The sequence below is a fragment of the Polypterus senegalus genome, chromosome 9 (genome assembly GCF_016835505.1).
Source record: "Polypterus senegalus isolate Bchr_013 chromosome 9, ASM1683550v1, whole genome shotgun sequence".
Lineage (NCBI taxonomy): Eukaryota > Metazoa > Chordata > Cladistia > Polypteriformes > Polypteridae > Polypterus > Polypterus senegalus.
Genome location: NC_053162.1, coordinates 64,875,949 through 64,901,419, shown reverse-complemented (window position 1 = coordinate 64,901,419; position 25,471 = coordinate 64,875,949). Strand labels below are relative to the sequence as shown.

The 25,471-nt window shown below is 34.7% G+C and overlaps 1 protein-coding gene across 1 annotated transcript in view; it reads left to right on the top strand.

Annotated features, from left to right (window-relative positions):
* The first annotated feature begins 1,385 nt into the window (after positions 1-1,385).
* Positions 1,386-25,471, top strand: part of tshz3b (teashirt zinc finger homeobox 3b) — a 93,921-nt gene continuing 69,835 nt past the window's right edge. The window contains exons 1-2 of the mRNA XM_039763166.1: positions 1,386-1,974; positions 2,468-2,880. Coding sequence (XP_039619100.1) covers positions 2,841-2,880 — 40 coding nt within the window. The 5' untranslated portion in view covers positions 1,386-1,974; positions 2,468-2,840. The remainder of the gene's footprint in view (positions 1,975-2,467; positions 2,881-25,471) is intronic.

The window sequence follows — 25,471 nt, the reverse complement described above, 5'->3', positions numbered from 1 at the left end:
TTTACACTCGATCATATTCAAAAGCGAAATGGTGTATACTAAATTATACAGGAAACAAGCAATTCATATAATTGTACTTTTAATTGTATATCATATATGTATATAAATACAAAAACAATTAGAAAGTTCGTGGTTTTTAAAGTGTCCGTCGATCGGGTTCAAACATCTCATGCAGCACTGCTTCTGCCTCTGTTTTTTCTTAAAAGATGTTTAAAAAATTAAGATCACCCCGTAAAACCGCGATTATATTTATTTATTTATTTTTACTCAGATGACAAGAATGTGCCTGCCCTTAAGGCGTAATGTTACTGTCAGCGTTCGTGTTTAGATATGTGATTGTCCTTACGAGCGCGCATTACTACCATTAATTGGAAAAACTGCGAGAAATTTGAGGTGCGCACATCTGCTGTCGGTCTCAGCCTCCTGTGCGTGATTCTGAAGAGCCCTCTTGCGAACTTGTACAGTATCCGTGTGATTTGTGAGGAAGCTCGGGGTCTCTATTATGTCTGAGGTATTGTCGCTGCAATGTGCAGCCAGTATGACACATTGATGGATGCGCCAATGGTTAGACGGACAGATGTTTGGGCGGATCTAACGGCATGCAATGCTACGGCAGCTCCCTCTCTCTCTCTCTCTCTCGCACACAGACACAGACACACGAGCACACGACACAGATTGGGCTGAAAACATCCCGAATCAGTGAAAGTCAGATCTTTCTCTTCCCAACAAGAGCCGGGCTGGCAGTGACACAAGAGTCGGATATTGTTATCTTTCCAAAAACAGATCCCTTTTTTCTCGTGTGTCTCTTTAACAAGGTTTAATCGTCCCTCTTCTGTGATCTGATCACGGTGAGTACTGTAAAGAAGATACCGGCGAAATATCAGAGGCACGGAACTGAACACACATTCAGCAGCAGAAGCAGAATTTGAAAACTCACCGTTTTCTTGTTTGAAAGAAAATATTCGTCATTTACCCCCCTCACAGACAGTAGCCTTTCCCCCCGGGAATGGACCGTTGCGTTTTATCCTAAAGATGAGCTGAAAAACACGGACAACGTATCCATCTGTATTTGTTTCTTTTCTCCTTAAAAAGTAATGTGAATCTCCAGTAACTTTGGAAAAAAAGAGAACACTGATAAAAAAAGAACCACAAAGCGGCACATTAATATGTAAAGACGCTTGCGTCTGCATTCTGCAATACTGTAAGGAATTTGGAAGGATCCCAAATCTTGAGAGAAGGAGGGGATTTGGAGAATTTTCATCTTACCGTAAAATTGAATACGTTCCCTTTTCCTTCAGAACTGTAAGAGAGAGAGAGAGAGAGAGAGAGAGAGAGAGAGAGAGAGAGAGAGAGAGAGAGAGAGAAACTGGAGAATTGTTTGTTACTGATTTTATTGCCTGACTTTCTTTAAAGCGAGGACGGCATCTGGGTTTAAGGAAGTCGTCTCTGATTTGCTGCTGCTGCCTTTAAATACCAACTATCAGCCACACAAAGAAAGACAGAAAGAAAGAAAGACGCGAAGACAAAAAAGTGTTATTAGCAGCCAAGTAAGTGCTTGGCAATAGCTCCTGATCCATGTTCATAAAGCAGTTGAAACACAGTTAGAGTCTATCCCCTCCTTCTGATGTACATTACAGCAAGGGACATCCAATCAAACACGTATCTCATCGATTCGGACCTCTCTCCAATGGATTTTGTATGTGCATTTGGGCAAAATAACCCTGTGAGACAGTCTATCAAAGGCGAGTCTGTCCATTTCGAGTAATATTTGTCTTGTTGCCCTGTGAAACCGATAAAGACATTTACGTCCGGTGTAAAAGTGGTTAGGAATTCACTTGGATTTCCAGATGGAGGCTCCAGGAACATGTGCCAAATAAATCCTTAGGCTGCTGCTTCCTTATCTAAGATGTGTGTATTTATTTATATATTTGGGGACGTATATCACCTGAGAAATCCCGTTTATCGACAGAATATGTAAGTATTGATTTTTTAAAATTTTATTTTGTTTTCTTTTCCAGTTAATTATTTTCTCCCTAGTGCTCGCTTTACTTTAGAAGTTAATTTAAATGCAATCTTGTACGCAAGTTGGCAAGTAAAACCAAGTAGCTCTCGGTCGGTTTACACGATCTTTCCCTAGTAAATTGTCTGTGTAGTTCTTAAGTGAAATGTTACTGTTATTTACCTTCAATTACATTTCCATTTCTTAATTTTGCCCAAAATTGAAACGTTGTGGAACATAAAGTTGCCAGTATTTCCCGATATTTAACATAAAACAGGTAGTTTTGCAAGAATGTGAGTAAGAATAATAGATGAGCATGCGGCTGCTGTGTTGCGTGCAGCCCGGTCTGACGAAAGGCACGCATGGCAGTGTTATAAGTAATGCACGGTAAAAGAAAGAGTTAATGTGACAGTTGTTTGCCCCTGTTTGCTGACTTTGAGTGACGCGATCATCTCGTTTTCCTTTAAGCTTGCCTGTTGCAGCTTCCAACGCTGACTGAGGATCGCAGGAGGATTTTTTCTTCCACTTCTTCTTTTTCCCTTTTTTTCTTGACTGTACTACTCGTCTCCACATCGTGATATCCAAGAAAAGGAGAATCCAGCCCATCGTTTCTGCCGAGCTTCTTTTTTGGTGCTGAACATTTGGACTTTTTATTCTTTAATTTTTGTCTTTTTTGTTTTGTTTTTTGAAAACTACCGATCTATGTAATCCTTCTGAAATCAAAGCAACTGTCCACCAGTCCTCTCCACCACGGGTATCGTTTATGAAATCTCCTCAGAGAGGTGGACCAGCTCAGGATCTCTGGGGCTAAAATAACTCTTCCGAAAAATCCGAAACAGGCATGCCGCGCAGGAAGCAGCAAGCACCAAGGCGCGCAGCAGGTATGGGCTCGGTTTCTTTATTCTATTAATTACTGTTATTAATATCAGTGATCATCTCAGGATCAGCAGAAGTAAATGACAGTGGTTTATTTGCAGGCATGTTACTGCCTGAAACTTGCCAGTACTTTACTTTTTAAGTTTGTCGAACAGGACGAATTTATATTTTTATTTGATTTTTTTTTTTTTACTTTATTTCTAGAGACCTTGATTTCAGTTTAGGGGGGTGACGCAGCCGACTTTTGTTTAACTATAATGGTATGTTCATCTGAACAATTACAGCGGCATTATCTCATATCTCCAGTTCAGCTGCGAACTTCTTGCTCGTCCTGAGCTATTCTTGTTTACACATTACTGCTTTTTTATGAAGCCGAAACGATGAATGCATACAAATCATTCTCCATCATATGTTAGTTTGCTATTCTCGTGTTTGCCTTGGAAGTTGCTTACATTTAATTTGTTTTTAATCTTTTTTTAATACTTTTTTGCCTTTTCTTTGAAGTCCATTCTGTTGTAAAACATTTACTTTAGAGACTTTTTGATGGTTTCCTTGTAGCTCCAAATAGTATCTTGCAGTCAACAAAAGGAATACGTGAACTGGAAGAGGGTTTTATGGACAATTGCCATCCTCGATTTGATGGCTGATTGATTGCTTGTCATCTGGCTAGCCTTTGATCTATTCATTCCCGATAAACATCAATAAATCACTCCCCATGGCAACGCCGGCTCGATGACGTCATGTCTACTCTGACAACTACCCATTAAAGCAACTTTAATTCTATCCTTTATATTGTTCGCCTGCGCTTTTGAAGTTGTGTCCTACAAGCCAGTTACAGGAAGCAAAGCAGGGAAAGCTTAGGTGCATCATCAGCAGGATACCAAGGGGGGGAAAGGCACCTCCACTACACTGTGCTTAATTTATGAACTTGTATATGTAAGACATGGAAACATCTGTACATGAACTGTAAACATTCTGCATATATTTTTAGAGATTCATAGATTATGGAATCATTTTAATACATTTTAAAAACATGTTGTTTTCCACATTTAGTATATTGTAGAATTTCATATTTTACAGGTTCTCTAAGTCATTCGAAGTGTGTTCATTTATATTCAGAACCTTAAATTTCATGGCATTTCTGTCTATAGAATAGTAAATCCATTCATCTGTCCATCCATCATCAAACCTACCTGCATAATCTATTTCAGAATGTGTAGAATAGTGAGATGCTTTATTTCCATTAAACAGTCTTTAAAATCTAGGTGTGACTTGTCAGCTTTTCACTACATTTGTAACTTTATATAATATATAGTTTTGTCAGCATTTTCTTGCACATAATGTGTTCTTATATCCATGCAGATGTTTACTTTTTAATGGAATCAAGTAATTTTAATTCCAGCTTTCAAAGATTTGTTGAATAATGTAATAGGTACATCATTTATAGGAATAGGTTTACTTATTGGATCACATCGGTTGTGTAATATCTATCTATCTATCTATCTATCTATCTATCTATCTATCTATCTATATGAATTTTCCTCTTTTTTTTTTAACATCACAATGAATTAAGTTATCTTTTATGTAGGCATCCATTTACAGTATGTCAATTTTTACTTATCCCATGCATATTGTGTACTATACACCTCCATGGACAATTTATGAAGAATTTTACTAACTGCAAAATAGACACAGGCCTTAACATTTACACATTTGTATTGTGAATGAGTGTAATAGTACACAATATGAAACAAGACAGAATAAGTGAGTTCATACAATTTAGGGGAGCAGATGCAACTTTGCAGGATACGCTGTACAACCTATGATAATTTTTTGCAGCAAAGCATGTTAATGTTTCTAAGCAATTTAATGAGCATATAACCTTGTAGTGTAGGGTAATTAATTATACTTCATATATGATAAAAACAGAAAAGTATGCTTTTTATGAGGACAGAAATATTTACTTTTATTTAAGGTCATTTTTAAATTACCATATACTTTAAAATGGAGAAGGAGTAATGACAATTTAAATTCATAGTATTTTTTGTAGATGAAGTGTAAATGTAAAAGACAAAGAAACCAAGGATATTTTACATAAATAAAATGAGTGATTTTATAAAAACGGGCAAAGTATCACAGTTCAGGTGTGTATTAGTTTATTGTTGAAACTTCAGATTGCTTTCTGTGTTTCATAGAAATGTGTATGGGTGAATTTTAAATGGCATAAGTATAGTCAGTTCACTTGGAAATATATGAAAAAAATCAACACATGGATATAGAGAGAGATTATTGTTATTTGTGTTAATATTATGAGCAGTTGTAATTTTTGATTTGAGCAGGGCTCGTAACTGAAACAAAACTGTAAGACTAATAGAGGGTGGAAGAATGGTTTGCTCCATCAAAATGACCCGTCAAAATGACTTTGTTTCATATTTGATTTAATTGTCTCTCTCCTGACAGGCACATTCATCAATAGCTTAATGGTCAATCAGAAGTTGGCAGAGTGAGTGCTTTCATTCTTTCCCTTATACTGGGTTAGGCTTTACTTTATCAAAATGCTTTTTCCTAATGGATATGGGGGTCGACTAAAGGGCTGCTTATTTAAGAGGAATGAGAAAAAATAAAACATTTAGTCTGTTGATAGGCAGATGAAGACAAGTAAGTTAGCTGCAAGAGTTTTTTTTTTTTTTGAGGCCCAGCAACTTCCTGCATTTCACCCACCCCCATTCGCTGCCCTTCACAGCTGCAAGTTATAAGGTTCATGACTGCTTTGTGGCATACAAAGAGTGATGACAAATTGATTGCTTTGCAGAGATGGAAAGAACAAGAAAAGATGTCAGACGATGGGACTTGATTGGGAACTTTGGGAAATCCAGTCCCCAGCAACCTTGAGAATTCATGAGATTTTTTCCTCTTTTCTTTTCCTTCTTTTTTTTTTTCCTCCCCAAACTGAAAGGCCTGCTCAGCCGTATAAAAAGAAAAGTTGTTTTGCCAGCTTCATTAGTGTTCACCTAATTAGCTGTAAACCTGATGGATTTCTGACAGCTTTAATGATTGGAGATGACAAGCTCCGCGCACTGTCATCCTGCAGAATTAGGTTTGCAGCTAGTTTGATGTAATCAAGTTGATATTACACAGTCCTGCTTGCCTTTAGTTGTGCATTAACTCAATTTTCTGCTGCAGGTGACAAATGGGCTTTGGTACCTGGATAATCATGTCATAGGAATTAGGGTGCTTTTAATGGTCTGGAGTAGAATAACAACAAAGGAGTCTGTGCCATGCTCAGGCTTGTAGGCATGAGAGGCAGGTGCACAAATGCTTTCTTTCTGTTGAGTGGAGCTGCAGAGCGTGCTCACTCCTTTGAAAAGTTAACAATACTAAAAAACCCTCTGTGTGGGTATGGACAACAAATCATAAAAAAAAGTGATATCTTCAGTTTTAGGAAGAAAAAGTATATGAACACCATATTTTTGAGCCTCTCAATCCCCCTTTTCCCACACCAAACAGAATGCAGATATCATCCAAACACAGACAGAAAGAAGCAAATGCAGATTCTTGAACTCACTACCTGACAAGGAGAAGTACGAAGCTATGCTTTTTAAAAGTGTATTATTATTATTATTGTTGTTGTTATTATTCATTACATAAGAATATTCACGAGGAGACAAGAACCACGGAATTGCCAGTGGGAGTTTAGTTTAGAATTATTTTCCAAATGTTTTTATTCACACAGTTGTCTGTTTTAACACCTTGAAGGCCTTCTGGCATCAAGCTTTAATAATCCAATTGTTGCAATAGGCTGCAGAGGCTAACATACAGTTTGACAAGTTTGCACCTTGTGTTATAGCAACATTTCGTACAGAAAAGAACTTGAAAAAAATAGTCATTTCTGCAAAATGAACATTTGCAAGAAAAAAACAATACAGGCATTAGACAACGCTAAAGTGAATCAAGCCCAAATAAATTTTGGACAAAAAGGTAATGCTATTAGTCTCATCCTTTAAGTACATTTTGTAAAGGAAAAAGAACACCATTATAAACCTGTAATAACATGTATCATGTGGAATTCATATAAGGGATTGTTGTTTAAGCTATTTTCCTGATGTGGCTGGTACCTATTTTTAGGTTATTTATTACCCTTTTATAATAGAATAAAATCATTTTTCCAGATGTGCTGTTTTATGGTTTTCAGTCAGTAGTGAAATGTCAGATTGAATAATCTTTAGTCTTTTTGTGTACATGAATCTAAATTGACCCAGAATGAGTGAATGAGGGCGAGAGTGAGATTGCCCTGAGACTGGTCTGACGCTGTGTTAAGGGTTTTCCCTTGCTTTGCACCCGATTCTAGTAGGGTAAGCTGTGGCGTCCATAACCCTGATCTGTGTAAGCAGGTTAGAAAATAGGTGAATGGATGGAATCTTATCTAGGCATACAACATACATTTTGGTGTTTGTGCCATCTAATTTGTTTAATTATCTAATAATCAATATTCCTTTGTGAAAAAATATTAAAAGGACTTTAATTCACCTTTAGTTCTTTTCTACCTCACTGTTCCTTAATACCTCACCTTTCTATTTTTATATAAAGGGCACTAGAGGAAAAAGAAAGACGTTTTAGGGTGGACATCACTACTCCCACAATGTTTAACATCGTAGTTAAGTTGTTTTTCAGACTTTTTGTTCCAACTAATATTTTGTAACCATGAATATGCAAAAAATTGTACAAATTAAAAGTAAGAAATAAAAATATAAAACACAGATGAATCACATCTCTAATAACACATCTGTGGGGCATATGGTATATTTTCTTTTCCTTCTCTGAAGTCTTTGTTAAAGATAATGTTGAAATTAGTTTTAGCCTTTAATGTATCTGTATTTATAAAAAAAATAGACTGATTTATTTTACAATGAAAGCATACATATATGCATACATACATGCATTGTGTCTTTTAGACCCATTATCTTTTATCACACAGACCAGCATTTTGCTTTTCTTCCATAGTCATTCACAACTGCAAGATACTGCAAGCGTCCACTAGCTCCAAATTATTGCCTATATTTTTAAGCTTGTTCTACCTATAGCAGTACCGTTGTTGAGCCCTGGCTGGATTACTCGTCTGCCACCCTACCACGCATTACTCTCATGGACAGAGATTCTCCCTAGCAGCCAACTGACAGAATGATTAGTTATGGCCGTCCTCTGCCTTTTTATTGCAAGAAGTGAACAACAATGAAGAGGGTTAAGAGACACTGGAAAAAAGAAAGGAGAAAAACAGAATAATAGTGAGAAAGCGAGGGGAAATTTTCTCAAGAATCTCCAATTGATAAACAGAATTTTCTAGAATCGACTGTCACTGTTCCCATTAGCTTGACAGCTGTCAATTAGGGCTTCACTGTTCTCCTGGGCTGTAGTTTATTGCATGCAGTTGATGCTGTCATTTTGTTCTCAGTTTTGCCTTGAGCGCTATCATGAGCAGGGGAGAAATAGTCAATAACTGATGTATCAGCAGTTATTTCTTAAATTGGCTCACAAGTCGGCATCTTTCTTTTTTCTTTTCTTTTTCTTACTAAAGATTATTTTGTAAAGAGATTACAATGAATTGTGACGGCCATGGGGTTATAACAGATTTTACAATGGCATACTAACCAAAAGCTCCAAATGTAGTCCCGTCATTAGACTGTTTAGAAATTGTTAATTCAGAAATCGTCTATTAACAGGGTAAAGAAAGAAAGAATGAAAGAAAGAAAGAATTGACAAGGAGGCGTGAACTTTGTTTTCCAGTTGAATTATAATTTAGAATTATTAGAGTTGACTTTTTTCAAATCAAATTATAATTTAGAATTATTAAAGTTGAGAGTGCTCATGAAAGAAAGAAAGAAAGAAAGAAAGAAAGAAAGAAAAAAGTTTTAATATGTTCTCTTATTTCATATTGAGTTATAATTTTGGGTGCACTTTCAGATTCCTAGTAGTTTTCCTTGTGCTCGGATACTTTTCAGGCTTCAAAAACAAAATATTTCTCTATTTTCAATTATTTTCTTCATTAAAGATGTGGCGAGGAAGAATTGCATGTAACTATTTTGATCTTTGGAAATATACCATAGGAGCTTTACAGTTTTCAAATTTTAGAAGAAGAATGCTTATAAGTAAACATTACGTATAAGGTTTTGAGAGATCTTGATGAGAAATGGCGTATTACTTATTATCTTTAATGTATAAAGAACCTGAATATTTTGTGTATTGAAATTGTCCACCACTTCAACGGCTTGAGCGTTATGAACGTTGTGCATGGATTTGCTACTTGCCATTTTGGGTCCCATAGAAAATATGTTGACTGGAAGCTACTTGTTCGCTCTTTCATTTATAAAATAATCCACATGATGAGCCAGTGTGCACATACTGCTGAACAATGAGACAAGCATAGCTGTACCAGTAACATCTCTTTGATAAGGTTTAATTCTAGCGTGTATATTTAACAACTAAGAAAAAAACCTGAGATATTTGTTCACAGTTTTTCAGTTATATAGCTGGTTGTCAGTTTTCAAGGTGTTCTAATCAAACAGTCATAAATCAACAAAGTTAAGTGTGGAGACTACGATAACCAACATACTGACTGAAGTTTTTTTTGCCAAAAAGCTCATTGTGATGTCTATGTTAGTTTAACTTCTTTGAATAGCCAGTGGTTCCCTTTTTATCAGCTGTGATGTATTATTAATTGTCAGGGTACATGTGATAAATTATGGATGCTTGTTCCTTTCTTCTATTAAAAAGGTGGGTTAATGTTAAATCTTATGGGACTGATGAGTACTATTAGTATTTAATCGATTTTTTTTTTTATTCATCGCAGAAGCAGAATATTATGATGAAAATTGTTATTTCTCAACTGCTAAATGACATCTGTATACAAAAACAGACTCTTATGGATGCATTCACTGACTTTGTAATAAGAAATGAAGAAATTTAGATGTAAGGAGGCAATTTAGACAATCAAAGAAATAATATGTAATATCTATTGTCTCTACATAAAGACCCAAGAAATATGCATCATTTTAATAATAAAAAAGTCATTAAAACAGGAGGGTGAAAATATTTTTGCTGCTGTAATTTGTACCTACAACAATAGCAATTTATTGTGAGTGAGAGATTTTTATAATTACTGAGGGGCATAATCAATTGCTATTAATTATTTCCCTTGCTGATTAGCAATTTAAGTGCTTCATCAGATGGCAAATACATTACATCTGCACATCTTCCTCTTATAAAAATAGAACATCTTGGGAAGTTAAAACTCTAGGTAGCTTAGTAGTCTTCAAAGACAACCTCAATTCACATCATCATAACAGGGTGGAAGCTTAAAGAGAGGTGCAGATTTGAGCCAATAACCTTTAAGTGAAAATGAAAACACAATCTCCAAACTATTTTTATTTTCTCTCCTACAGGCCCCGTTAATACATTATTTATAAATCCAATGTGACATTTAATATTTCAGCTGAAATCTCTGCTGTAAAGACAGTTCTGTTGTAATAGTACTTAAAAAAAATAAAAAAAAGGGGGGTTAAAAAAGAAAGGGTGAATTTAACATGGGGGTCTCATATTATAGCATCACCTCTCTTTTCTAAATTAGTAACATGATTGTTAACAACTACTAAATGGTAATAGTAGTAAAAACTTTACCCTGCACAGTCTATTCAACAGGTATAGAAAAGCAACATTCAACAGTTAAAATGTTCAAAATGTTACATCATGTTGCTGAAGTTACTCTTTGAAAAAACATTTGCCTGTTAAGGGGTTTCATGAGGATTAGAACGTCAAAAGGGACGCTAGAGGGACCTCTAGGGTCAGACCTTGCCTGGGGGGTTCCTGTGAGGGTTAGTCCAGTATCTGTGGGGCTAGATTAATATATCATCTCATCCTTCCCACCCCCCACAATCTTCCGTGCACCCCCCGAGGAGGCTCGGCAAGGCTACGTGAGAGTGGCAGCCATCAATCACTCATCAATGGCACCAAGTCTGTTTTTCTTTTTTTTTTTTTTTTGATGGCAGTAATGATGAAAGGTCTGGGAACTGCATGGGCTGCTATAATCAGGGCCAGTGCTGACATCCTTCTCAACTTTGACAGCGCCTTCCTTTTCTGTGCTCACCGCCAAGACTATCTCAACTGATTTTTTTTTATTCATGTTTCATGTACTTGATCAGTCTCAGATGCTAGGAATTATAATCCCCTTATTCAACAACTGTATTTTTTCATACATTTATAAAGGGGAGGAGAATTTTGAGTATGTGCATTGAGAGGGTGATATCAGGGTAAGGGTTTTTTATTTTGTGGTTGTCTTTTCTCTCCCCCTCCCGCTACTATATCCAAGGCAGGTGTGAGAGGAAGTCTGTTTTTGTACTGTAGGCCTGTTGCTAATTAATGTTCCTCCGTAAGATTCTGTCGGAGTTGAGTAATGTTTTTGATCTTTATGCCTGATAACTGCATACTTAATGAGATTTCAAAGCTTCTTGAGATGTGAGTGCAGCTCCCTGCAATTATTGACAGATGCCTTTTCTTTGCCATTGGGTTCAGCTCCATAAATCCTCTTGCTGTAATGAGGTTCAGAAGTGCCACCCTGCCAGTGAGCTAATGAAAAGCGGGGGTGGTTTGGGGGTGATGGCAGGGAGAGGAGGGAGGGTGGTTGTGGTGGTGATGGTGGTGGTGGGGGGTAGGGGTGGAATCACAGTAGTCTGACACATTTCTTTTTTTTCCAAGATGTACTCTGCTGATGTCAAGCTGTGGGTCGCGTTTTTTAAAAAACACACTAATTTTCTAATATATAGGTCTTGCCATATATCTGAAGTTGGGAATCCTCCTAAAGAGATACACTATTAAAATTACAAACTCAATTTTTAAAAGTGCACTCCAACTGTATACTTTCACATGCATAATTTAGTTGCTAAGTAGGGCAGTTTGTTTTCTCTTCTTCTTCTTTTTTTTTCTCTTTTAATCCTTAAGGAATTGATTCAGAAAAAATAATAAAAGAAGTCCTCAGCACCCCAGGTTTACATTAAATCTTCCCTGAAAATGCTCTTACAAAGTAGATTTCATTTTCAAGAGTCCTGAAACCGAATCCTGGTGGTGAATAGCTGTACCGAGCCAAACAGTCGATTTCCTTTTCAGCAAAGTCATATATCATTGACCCACCCTTTCCTCCTGACAGAATGACGTGTGTCATTTATCAAATGGGCCCTGCCAGACACGGAGGGAGGGAGAGGGAGGGAGAGAGAGAGAGAGAGAGAGAGAGAGAGAGAGAGAGAGAGAGAGAGAGAGAGAGAGAGAGCACAGAGTTTTTCTGTGAGGCCTGTCTTCTTCTTTTAGCACAGAGTTGGTGAAATGCCACTACTGATTTAGAGAATGTTAAACGGCTTTGGGGAACAGGGTAGTTGGGGTGAAATCGAGCAGCATGTACAGTACATGGGGCTGGAAGGCAGAGAAAAATTAAAATGTTACAAGACATTTCCCAAGCTTTCTCTGTGTTGGTTATTGCGTAGAGCAGGTGATGAGCAATGTTAGTGGGTGTGGAAGATGTCTAGAGGGCGAGGGCGGGGGGTGGTGGGGGGAGGGGTTGTCAAAATCAGACAGGTATCATTCAGAACTACATCAGCTTACTGGGGGTTGTGTAAATGAATCTGGGCTCTCTTGGTTTCACATGATTCAAACGTGCATTATTGAAGATGGATGTTTCTTAAAAAAAGATTGATGATGGATATCAGGCCTATGGTGCCATTTATCATTTTGAATATTATTTAGACTTGCCGTGTAAAGCTGTAACTTGAGAGTTGGAGGAGCAGGGATAGAAAGGAAGGCTTAGATGTGCAGGATTTGATGGATGGCTTTGCTTTCTTGTTGTTTGTTACCAGATACCAGACGGTCATTATGGGACTGCCTTGCCACTTTTTTGTGAAAAAAAAAAGGAGGAGGGGGATAATGTTTAGAAAGGGCAGTTTTCATAATTGTGATAAATTAAAACAAAGTCAAAGTCAACAGAATAAGCATTGTTTAAATTGTGAGTGTAGTATTGTGTGTTTTTATAGATGGGTTGGATGTTGGCAGCCGGGTACACTGAATGAGTACCAATCAAAAAAGAAATAAAGGACATTTAACAGCTGGGGTTAATTAGTATAAAAGGGAAACTGCACTTTTTTCTTTTTCTTTTCTTTAATTCCCTTAGTGTTTCCTATACTTAACCTTACATCTGTCTCTGAGGGGGGGAAAAACCCACTGTTAAAACTACATTCATTAACTGGGTAGACAAAACATAGATCTCTGTGCTTTCATTGCAGCATACTGTACTTTAATAGAAGGAATTAAAAATAAGTTAGAGAACATGAATTTATATCTACTTAGGTTTTAAACAGGTGATGCGTTTGTTTGATCATACCGTTGCATTATGTAAAGTTCTTTTCAGCATTTGGTATGCTGAGATAGCAAAAACAATAGGTAAGCTTGTACCCTTTCTAAAAGTGTTCTATTAGTGGCATAATGCAACTGTTCCACTATATACCATTATTTTCACCTTTATATCCATAATTTGTATAATTTTATTTGTATTTGTCCTGAGTGAAGTTTCAGTTTCATGGTGACCATATGAAAATTATTAATACTTTCATTGATCATGTTTACATTTAAAAAATGTGTCACTGAAACTGAGGTCCTGCTCCTTTTTTGTGATAAAAGTTAATCATTCATTTTCCATTTCATCCACTCATCCATCCATTTTCTATTCTTTCTTATTCTTGTTTAACATTATGGGGAGCGGAAACCTTTTCCCAGCAGTAAGATAGCCCATGAGGTTGCCCTCTTGCATAAATGCATCTCCATTCATTCATACACATCGTCTTACTGGAACATCTTAAGGTTTCCAGTTAGGCTAAAATGTGTATCTTTGGGATATGGGTGGAAATGAGGAAGTGAAATAAAAATCCATGTAAGAACAGGTAAGTGTTGCAGGAATTGGTAACTGGAACTGCGAGGCATCAGCACTAGCCATTTTGCCACTGTGACATGCTGTTATAATTCATACTTTTTGGTACAGTGCCTGTTATTCCTTAAGATGATATGTGTTATGAATAGCTGTCAGTCATTTTATATGTTATACATTTCTTTAGTCAGTGCTCCCACACATTATTAAATTTTACAGCTAGGCAGATGATATAATATACAAAACATAACATTTTTAAACCTACTTCAATTTTCACAATCTAGAAAAATAAACTGTTGTAATAATGAATGTGCATTTTTCATTAGTACTTAACAATTTATTTTCTAGCACCTTTCACGTAGCACTTTTCATAAACACACAAGTCATTTTATTAAAGCAAAAGAAACAATAAGAGCGGATATTTAAAATATGATGCAGGTTATAGGCACTCAGTTTCTTGTTATACACTACAGAATCCAAAGGTATTAGTCAATTGCAGTTACTTTTACTTCACTGGATGTAGCAACACTTTGAGTGGGAAAGCAAACAGATCGTTTCAGATCTACACTTTGTATTGATAATATATTTTACTTGAATTAGAATATTTATTGTTTTTTTTATATATCTATAACAAAGAAAAACATTATAAATGAAAGACACTTTGCTCCACAGACAGTCATTTTGTTTGTCATGGAATTAATTCCCAATATAGCATCTTGTCTGTCAAACATTACTGTTTAAATATTTTTCTTACATTTTACTGCTCTGTCATCAACCCATTTATTTTTTGGTGTTGCAAATATTTATGTTTGCTTCTCCCTGTTTATATTATGCTAGACCTAGGCATTTTGAGTTATGTTAATCAGACTCAAAGGTTAAATTGGCCCTGATTTGGCCTGTTAAAATGGTTTGTAGAAATCAACTTGGGTAAGCAGAGTACTTGACCTGGCATTGCTTATTGCTATTATAGGCTATGTAGGTGTAGTTGTAGATATAGTTATGTATTAACAATGGTTGAAGTCTATCCATTGGCTTTTTAAAAATGTGCAGTGAGGTTATGGTTTGTGAAGTTTTATAAAAATGTTTTTGTTTTGCTGCTTTGCCCTAAGAGGGCAATTTTTGCTTTTCCTAGCCTAGCGGTGAAAGACACATCTCTCATTACGCTTTATGTAGGCCGAAGAAATACGGGGATCTTCTAAATGTTTAGTAGTAATTTCATGTTTGCTTTAATGAAACCCTAATGAAATGGCATCATAAGCTTTTTGTTATCATATCCCTGCACAGTTGACACAGTCACCATGAGGCCAATTGATCTTTTTCATAGGTACCTTGACAACTGAAGCACCATTCACCATGCAGAATCTAGGCAAAATTTTCTGTGGTGTATGGGCAATACTTTCCCTTTAATTTTAGAAAACCCTTTTCTTTTGTATTGAATTGAAATGTGTTGGGGGTCAGTGGTTCAAAAGGTCAGTTGAAACAGCATCCCTACTGTATATTTTCAGATCTGAAACTGCAAAGATGCACATAACATTTGTAGCATGCACTAATATTTTATACTTGACACCAATCTGTGAAACTAACTCTACACATTTGAAATCTGTTGTAATAACTCTCACAATAGGAATGAAAGGTGACATTAATGTATATATATTGTATATATGTGCATATACACACTCACACATACTATATATTATATATACTGTATATGATGCCCTCATACATATAAAGCTTTATTTAAAAATGATACAAAATAACAGTTGACCTAGATGTTGTTATGTAATTTTGGTAATAATAACCATTATTATATATTTTCTGCTTTTAAATGGAGTGTTTTTTGTTTGTAAGATATCAGGACTAAGTGGTATTTTCTTTTGTCTTCGAAGGAAAGAGAAAAAAATGATACATTTGTTTTTACTGTGGTTGTTGATGCATTTTTATCTAGAGTAATGGAAAATTTTCAGAAATACTTTAAAAATCTCAGATTTCATTTGTGTAACTGGGTGAGATACCCAAACTATACAAAAAAAAACCCAAAAAACTATAGGTAGATAGATAAGGCATGGGAAGGCACAGATAGTTCCTGCCTTGTGCACAGCATTACTGGAATGGGCAATGGCTCCCTTACAGTCCTGCTATTTTAAAAATATTATGTAATATATGTATGTATATATATTGTGTATTATGTGTCCATACATACATACATACATAATACACAATTCTTCTTATTATGTGTATACACACATAATTAACAATATATATACATACATATATTACATAATATTTTTAAAATAGTACGACTGTAAGGGATCCATTTCCCATTCTAGTAATATTGTGCACAATGCAGGAACTATCTCTGCCTTCCCATTGCAGTGTGTATCAAATATGAATTATATAAGCATGTTATACATAAAAATGGTATTTTGTTATAATTATATAGGGAGACTCATTTTATTTATGACTTATGTTTAGCACCCATTAGTGTTTCTTATCATTGATAACAGATGACTCCAATATTTAAGTTATAATCACTTAATGTGTTAGCCAATTCCAATTGCTTTTCATTTGCCATCTGCATTATTTGCAGTAAGCAAATGTACATTTCACTGTGTTTGGTAAGTTGTTTTCTCTGTAAAGGTATGTTTATTTATATGTGTAAAGCATACAGTGCGTTTGGTTGAATATTAAGAATTGCATACATTCTGCAATATATGTTTAATATATTTCTGTTCATTCCATGAAAAAAACTTGCATGCTGTAGGTATCTAAGAAACAAATTGAAGAAAAGCTGTAATTGCAGGAATTGCTAGCAAGCAAGCTGCATCTATATATTTATATATGTCATATGAAGCAATGCAGTGATTCATGTTCTCGATTAGTCTCCTATTTTAATTGTACATGTTATAATGTTAATTTCATACTTGAGGTTTTCTTCAACAAAAATATTTTGTAAACTGATTAATAATAGAACAGAATTAGTTACTAGAATTTTGCTTCACTTTGAAAACTGCTATACAACAGAGTGGTTTAATATAACCACTTGATGATTTAATATTTTTTGAAATAATATTTATTAATCCAATTGCTATTGCATTTTTAAGTCCATATTATTTGCAAATAAAAGCAAAAAACAGCAACCATCTAAAACATGGAACCATACTAGTAGTACTTCAGTAAGTTAATTCATTAAATGTGTGTATAGCGATGAAATACAATCAAAAGCATACATAACCATTTTTGTTATTAAAAGATTAAGAATCGTTTCAGACATTAACATACTGTACGTTTACTAATTTAAGGAAACTCTACCCTTCTTGGTAAACATCATGATTAGAGTTGCTATGTCATAGCTCCAGATTTCTGAGATTCCTGGTTTGACTACTGTCTCATTGTGTCTGTATATGCTTCCTCTGAACACTCCATTTTCTTCCCATGATACAGTACATCTCGTACACAGTGTGGTAATGCTGATTGATAATAAAAATTGTCCCAGTTTGAGTGAGATTAAATGAGTTTTGCTTGTGATGGACTAGAATCCACTTCAGAGCTGGCACCTGCCTTGCACCTGACACTTTTAGGATATACCAATATCATGTATTGTAATGGGAAGGTTCAGTAAATGAATATATGCATTTACGTACCTTATATATCTAACATGCCATTCTTATGCCTTCTACATTCTTTTTAAAGCTTGACAACCGATAAGCCATTAATCAGTCAATCAAACTTAATTTAATACAGATGTGCAGTATACTGCATACATACAGTATAGTCTGAAACCCAAACAGCATTATCAACACAGATGGAATGCTAATGAGTATTATATTACTGGTCTTCCTGTGTTATGCACAATATTACTAAAATTCAATTCAAAAAGAGAACTGACATGTTAAGGGACTTGTTTAGGGTACAAGGTTAGTCAATGTTGGGTATTAAACCTAACCTAACCTTTCTGATTTGCAGTTTAATGCATTAGACACTGTATACCACTATAAGTATTTAGCAATCAATAAATAAATTAAGCCTTAATTCTTATTATTTGTACCCACTCCTACCTGAATATGCTCTTTAGATCATTTTTTGAACTGTAATAGTAGTTATGTGTTGTTGATGCTGATTGATTTGTTGACTGGAAAAATACATTTGAGAAAATTTTGGAAGATTCTCTGCTCTGAAGTTTTAACTAACTTATTTAGCTATGGTCTCTGACAATTGTCAACTAAGATACTGTTCCTCACTCTTCTCCTGCAGCATTTTTATATGGTTTATAGTGCAAAATACACTGTTCAAAAGGCATGACCGAATCCTTAAGGCTACAAAAGACTAAAAGCAACTCAAGCACAAAAGTGAGTTTTTCAAGTGAGAAAAAGCTGCACCTTGTCACAGGGGAGGTAGCGTTGAACAGCTGAGCCATGGATTGATTTAGGGGGATGAAGGAACTTAAATTTCATAAGAAGTGTTCAGTTTAGGTAAATTTGATCCAGTGATGGAAAAAGGATTTTTTTTTTGTTTTTGAGTGTCTTCATTCTTATCCCCCTTTTTCAGTTTTATAGCAGTAGACATGATTTATTGTAGACATCCATCTTTGGGGCTCATCCATCACCTCTTGGTTGCTAGGCAATCATGGCAGCAGCTGTTTGCTTTGAATCAGACAGAAAAGTTGTCAATCATCAAAGGCAGGTGAATAGCATTAGAAACACGCTATTGTCAGACGGAATAATTAATCAAAGAGAGAAAAGATAATTAAAAAGATATGACCCTTGCAAGTACTTACTCTAGGTTGCTTGAAAAAAAAAAGAAATAAAGTGGCCTGGTCTTTTCAAGACATTTTACCAGCTGAGTGCTGATAAAATTGCTCTTTAGTGGTGCATCATTTTTAATTAATAAAAGGAAATTTTTTTACATGATATAAAAAATGGAATCTGTATTTATATATACTTGTTTTTGCTATGTTTTTTCATGCAGGGCTTCATAATATTTCTTATTAAACCTCATTTAAGATTTTGTTTTTTCGATAGTAAAAGTTTATTCCCATTAGTGATTGTCAAGCAACTTTTTATTTTGTATCCTACCTGTTCTTGCCCATTTTCTTTACCTGCTCATTCTGGACATGACTTCAAGGAACAGGAGTCTACCCCAGCAGTAAAGACTGAACACAAGCATATGTCCTGCAGAGGAAGCCATTCTATTGCTAAGCACACACAAACATTTTCCTTCACGCCGGAACAATTTATACATGCCATCTGACCTAGCAGTAAAACTCTGAGTAAACGAGCTGGATATAGAGAAAAACTATAAACTCCAGACTCTGAAATCATTGACATTTCTGAGAAAACAGTTCGGGATATAGAGAGAACCGATTTACTCACATTCTAAACTCAAAACTCTGGCTCAGTGAATTACTTGCTGCTCAAGACTGGTGCCACACTTGCTTCATATTATTGTTGGTGTATCATCAATACTGTATTTAGTAAATGAACACTTTTGAAACAGGCATTCACAACAAGTTCAAGATTCCATAGCAGTGGTCTTGGTCAATTACTGAGGTAAAAAAAAATGTCTTGCTGGAAATCTTAAATTGTTATAGATGAACATGCCAAATAAAAACTTCACAAGATGGAGCAACAAAACGTTATTGGTAATGTCTGAGGGGCAAGGGAAACTGTAACAGCCTCTGTTTAATTTGGGCTTATCAATACAGGTCTCCAAGTGATTGGTATATGAAGGCAGCATAAAATCAGCTAAAATTTGTCTGTTTCGTAGTGCCATTTATTCATAACTGTATTTTGTAACAATAGTAGTGATTTGATTTCTCTTCAGAACTGTGTCTTTTCCGCTGTCAACTACAGTATGTCAGCTTTTCCTCATTCTCTTGTTATGCTTTGGAACTAAACCACAAAGATTTTAATATTCTTATAAAATATATATCTTATATATATATAAACTATGAATTTCTTAATTAACTTTTAGTAAAAGAAAGAACAAAAAAGAAAAAGTTTCCATTTACTTCTGATTTGTTTCCCCTATTACAGAACTGTGCTCTTTCTTTTTGAAACATCAAAGTGCTATGTGTACGAAAATCTAATATAACTATAGTAAAACACGAAATGTCATCCAATATATTCTGTATATACTGTACATGCACACTGAACCATACAGATACCTTAATTATTTTTATATTTTTTAGGTTCTTCTAGTCTTCCACTTTTAATGGTTCTTACAGCTTCTAGTATTGGCAATGTAAGTAAAGTGAAATAAGTTAAGACTAGCTAGCAATACATATAAACCACAAAGAAGTTCTAGGCTGAGTAGAAGCATGCCATAGTGCAAGTGTAATTACATTTAAAAACCTTTACATATTAGCAGTCAGATTAAATAAATATATCAGCAAATTGACAAAATTGGGATTATAATTTACCTAAAAAATAGAAAGTAAATATGTTAAGTAGACTTGCTTTAGTTAGCCTCCGGTCTTGAACTGGGTTAGGTGGGTTCAAAAATGGATGGATGGATTGATGGATATTTTATTAATCAATGGATTTAATTTATTTGCAATTACATTCACTATCATGATAAATAAGCAGGTAAGGTACATATTTATTTTATGTATGTATTTATTTATTTATTGTGTAAGCAGAAGTATAACTTTAAATGGACACTAATAAGCTAAGGTATTTAAGTACCTATGGTGTGTATGTATGTAAACTTACTGAGTTTCAGAAAGTTCAATCAGTGTAGGCAATGCTAGTTGGTTGAATGTGTGAGTGATGGTTGAAAGTTTGACAAATTCTTTTATTGCATGGAGGTCATATCCTGGTGCAAGAGGAGGGAGGCTTTATTACAAACTCTCCTCTGTTGGGGTTGAGGTGACATGCGGAAAATGTATACAGATGATGAATGCTTAAGTACTCAATGCCACATGATTAGTGGGTTAAGCAGTTAAGAAAGTACTGTAAGTTAAGCAGACAATTTAGAGCATGTAAAGCATGTAATAAATATTTTTGAAATTGTCAGTTAAGCAGAGGTATAAGCAAAGTTATTTAGCTGATTTAATAAGGCAAAAAAGTCACATGAGTAAAACACAAATAACCAAGTATACCAAAACTGTCAAAAATGTTCCCATTTATTACACTGTCTCAGGTATCAAGATAATTACTAAAGGGTGAGAAATTTTAGATACTGTAAAACAAGAAATAGAGAGACATGCAAAATTGGATTTTTTATAAGTATCAAGTTTAAGCACAGTATTTTTGGATCAGATTACAGTTACATGAATGACTTTAATATGAAACATGTTGTCCACAATACAATTTGGATTTATTTCTCGACTATAGCTGCTTATTCTAAAATCTACAATGTCTTTTTTTCTGTATAATTTTGTGGCATCTTATAAGTAAACATCAGATATAAAAAATTTGATAGTTTTCACGTAAGTGTTTCAACATTATCTTTTATTTGACTCACCCACATGATGTCCCAGTTTGCAGTGTTGCAGTCTCACAGGACATTGAAAGGCAGTTGCATGTTCCATGTGGAGTTTGCAGTTTGGCTTTTTTTTGGATGCTCCTCCTCTGTGTGTCTGTAAATTTTGTTTCCCATCACCCTAAAACCACACCACAGTGTTTACTGGAAACTCAGACTGGCTTAGTGTGAGTATAAGTGTGTGCTTAAGTGTGATCTGCTAAGGCTGGTTCCCGTTCAAGTGCTGGTTCCTTGACCATGGTAACGGACAAAGTGCATTCAGAAAACAGGCGGGTGGCTCATTTGACAACGAGAAGTACTACTCATGTATATCAAAATAAAAATACAATTTTCATACATTTTGAAAGTTAGTGAACACAAATCGCATTTACTGTGCACTGGCATAGAAATACAATAAATGTCGAAGAATATTAATACAAAACAGTCAGCTATGTTTTTCCAGTTTTTAGTAATCATTTTATGTGTTTTAATCAAAGTTTAATTAAGGATGCTCTTCCGCTTAAAACATAAACTTTTTTCAAATAATATTTTTATTTGAATTTCTTCATTATGTAGTCAGCAGGTTTTTCTGCCTAAACCATTTAATTTTTAAGGATTTTTTACATTGGGAATGCTTGTCACATCATTCTGGTTTGGTTTGTTTATGTGAATTGTAGTATGACTTTACAAGATATGGTAGAAGTAAACTTTACTATTTTTATAACAAAATCCACAGCGCAATATATTGGCAACATTTTTCATTTAGTCTTTTCACACTGCTAGTTTTAATTACTTTACAATAAGTACCGAATGTATGTTTAAAGCAAAATTTGTAGAAAGATATTGTTCCAAATAATTTTTACTTAGATGCTCAAGTGATCGATAAGTTACATCTTTTCTGGAAATCCATCTGAGTCAAATAACTTTACAGACAGCAAAGCAATCATTTCAATCATTTTCAAGAGAATTGTTATATGCATGGTGTTCATTTATTAAAACAGGACTTCGCTGAAGACTGACATTTTTAAAAGATCTATAATACAGGTCATAGTTCTAGTATAAAAAATTAAAATTAATCATTATTTAAAAATCAGTGTCAGCGTTAAATCACTATAAAATCTGTTATAGTGTAACCTGAAATAGGTATAATTGATGATTTCCATGATCTAGTTAAAGAAACACTAACTACTTGTAGGTGTAAATCTAAAATATAAATGATTAAACAACTAAGGAATCATGATTTATTGTGGTTTTGCTAAGCTGTATTCTAAGAAGAAAGCTTTCAGTTTTCACATTGGCCAACTTGCTTTTTGGGTGTCGTGCTGTATAACTCAAATGCGAGAAGAAAGCAGATATTGAAAATCAATAGATGACTAGTGTGCAGAAATCCTTTTAAAATATTCATGCAGACTTTTTCTGTCATTATGAAGAGACGATATTGTTTTTACTGATTTAGTTACTAATTTAATTCATTTGCTAATTCCCAGCAGAGATTAATTCAGGGATGGACAACCTGGGAACCCAACGATTAGGCAACCACAGTGATTTAAGAAGTATTGATTTATTGACATCTTGTCCATGTTTAATTAAACAAGCGTGAGCCTGTTTGAGTCTAATCCATCCTTGTTTAGCTATAGCGCCTTTGCAGTCAAGCTGACTACAGTATATCATTGCTGTATTATCTTATGTATAAAGTCTTGTAAAAACCAAATGATATAAGTGCTCCGTTGCTTTTTTAGATCATTGCAAATATGTGTTGAGTATTAATTAAATGTATTACTAGAAACATCACCTGATATTTTGCATTGTATAGAATTATTAGTTCTTTTCATATGAAAATAAATGATATGTTTTAGATATTTAAAAAACATACTTAATGTAATTGTTATGATCAAATAATATAGAAGGGGGGCATCTTAAAAATACTGCAATTACTAAAACTTTTACAGCTTGTTTCTCTTTGTTTTATTGTCTTTAACGCAAATCAGTTTCAAATGGTAGAGAAAGCTTGTATCAAAAAATAAATGAAGGATTCAATTGATTTGACACATTGTGATGTATTACAAAGAACTTTACAAATAAATTAAAGTTAAACTGCAAAATACATGCAGTCATGTACTGCGACAGGGTAGTGCATCAGGCACAAGAAGTACACATTGGTCTATTTAATTTCTGCTTGCCCATTGCAGATTTCTCGGAAGCATCTGTACAGTAGCTATGTAGGTTTAATTCTCTTTACTTCCTTTGTGAATGTAAGCATGTCTAGAGTGAACAGTGCTAAATATGATAAAAAGAATGACATTTAATGAAGTAACTCTTGGGCAAGATTGCTTAGTTCTTCAGTAATGACCATATTTCAGCAGAGGGTATTTGTGGAAATAAATACTTTCAAGATTTTAAAATGTGTATAGCTTGTAGCATAATAAAATGATAAAAACTACAGAAACAAATGCGGCAGCTCTCTGTCGTCTGTCTCGTTTTCAAAAGTGGTTATAGCCAAGTTTGGTTCGTTGATAAAGTTAGTGTATTCAATATGTTAGCACACTTGTATTATAAAGGGTTCATGCATAAACAGTGAAATAATTTTTTTGTACGATTTCCTGTTGCTCTGCATATGCTTACAGTGCCAACATATGCAATGCAACTCTGTCAAACATCTGTGGATATATTGCCTCATTTTGATTTCATAAAATTTCTGACTGGTTGTAATGCTGCACAAAACCCATCTATTTTTATATAATGCCAACATATCTTCTCTAACTGCGCTGAATCCAACAACCAAAGTCTTCTTGAAGGCTGTTGAAAAAGGAGGACCAACTAAGTAAGGAGGAATAAAGCAAGAACCAACCCGAGACTATTGGTTGGTTCATGACAGGAAAAAAAGACACACAGTTACCAGGCAATTTACAGTTACAAGCTGATACTTTTTTTTTTTTTGTATTAAGGGAAAAACGTGCTGGAGAAAATAGAAGAATGTGCACTCCAGTTATACCAGTCAGGAAATTAAGTTGTACTCAAGTGTTGTTAAGTTGATCATTGTGCTGCCTCTAGGATAAAACAAAAGTCAGTTATTGCAAATGCAATTGAAATGGTTGTTTAAGTAATTTTATTTTTTGTGTGAACAGTTAAATTTGGAGTAGCTACTCTGCCAGCTTCAAACCGCCTGCTGTACAAGTTTCCAGTAGAGGGAGCAGTATAGGCAGATGCTCAAAGATGTTTCCCTCTAGGCCTTTCTAGAGAATTAGCATGTTGCCCAGGAGAATTCTAAAATGGACAGTTAGAGCAGTCAGAACTACTTTATGATTAAGCAAAATGAACATGGGTGAATCCCACTTTAGTTTAAAATTGAACACTAAAAGTGTAACAACTTACAACCTTTTAATTGACGTGTCTTTAAAATAATGTCTAGCTATGCAGAAAAAGTGTCATGAAATATTTAATCAGGAAGGTTTAATAGTACATTCTGCCTATATGATGATAACATCTAAATGGATCTAAATGGATGTTTAATGACCTATACAAAATAGTGTAAAAATTAATATAAAAAATATAATCACTTACAGAGTTTATTTCCTAGGTGACTTGCAAATGCAAACTTGCAAACAAAGCAACAACGAACGTGGCTATGAGGAAAGGTTAAATATTGTAGATAAAATGGAATGTGTTATAAAAATTATGAACATTATGTGAGATACTGTTGAAAGTTGTATAGTTCTATAAATAATAATAAATAATAATAATAATAATAATTTATGAAGCTCTGTGTTCTCATTAACATATAACATTTCATGCAATGACCGAGGTCTGTAATGTGTATTTCACATTCACCTGTTGACCTCATAAAAAGAATGACCCCAGTCTTTTTTTCTAAGTTTACACCCATTTATCTCTTCAGCCCACTTGCAGGCTCAGTGGAGTCATATCTGTGAAAAGTCCACACAAACAGTGATCACAGTCAAAAGTGAATTCTGTTCTCTGGTGTTGGACCACTTTATAACATTACACTCCATCTGTTATTAATGTCATGAATAGCTGGAGTCTATTTCATAAGCTAAAGCAGTAAACCAACATCACGGGTGAGGAGGGATACCAGCCCATAACAGGGTGTACTCATGTCCACACACCAACCTTGACCTAGTTTTGGCCAAACAAGTTTTGTATTCAGTTCATAATCAATTTTT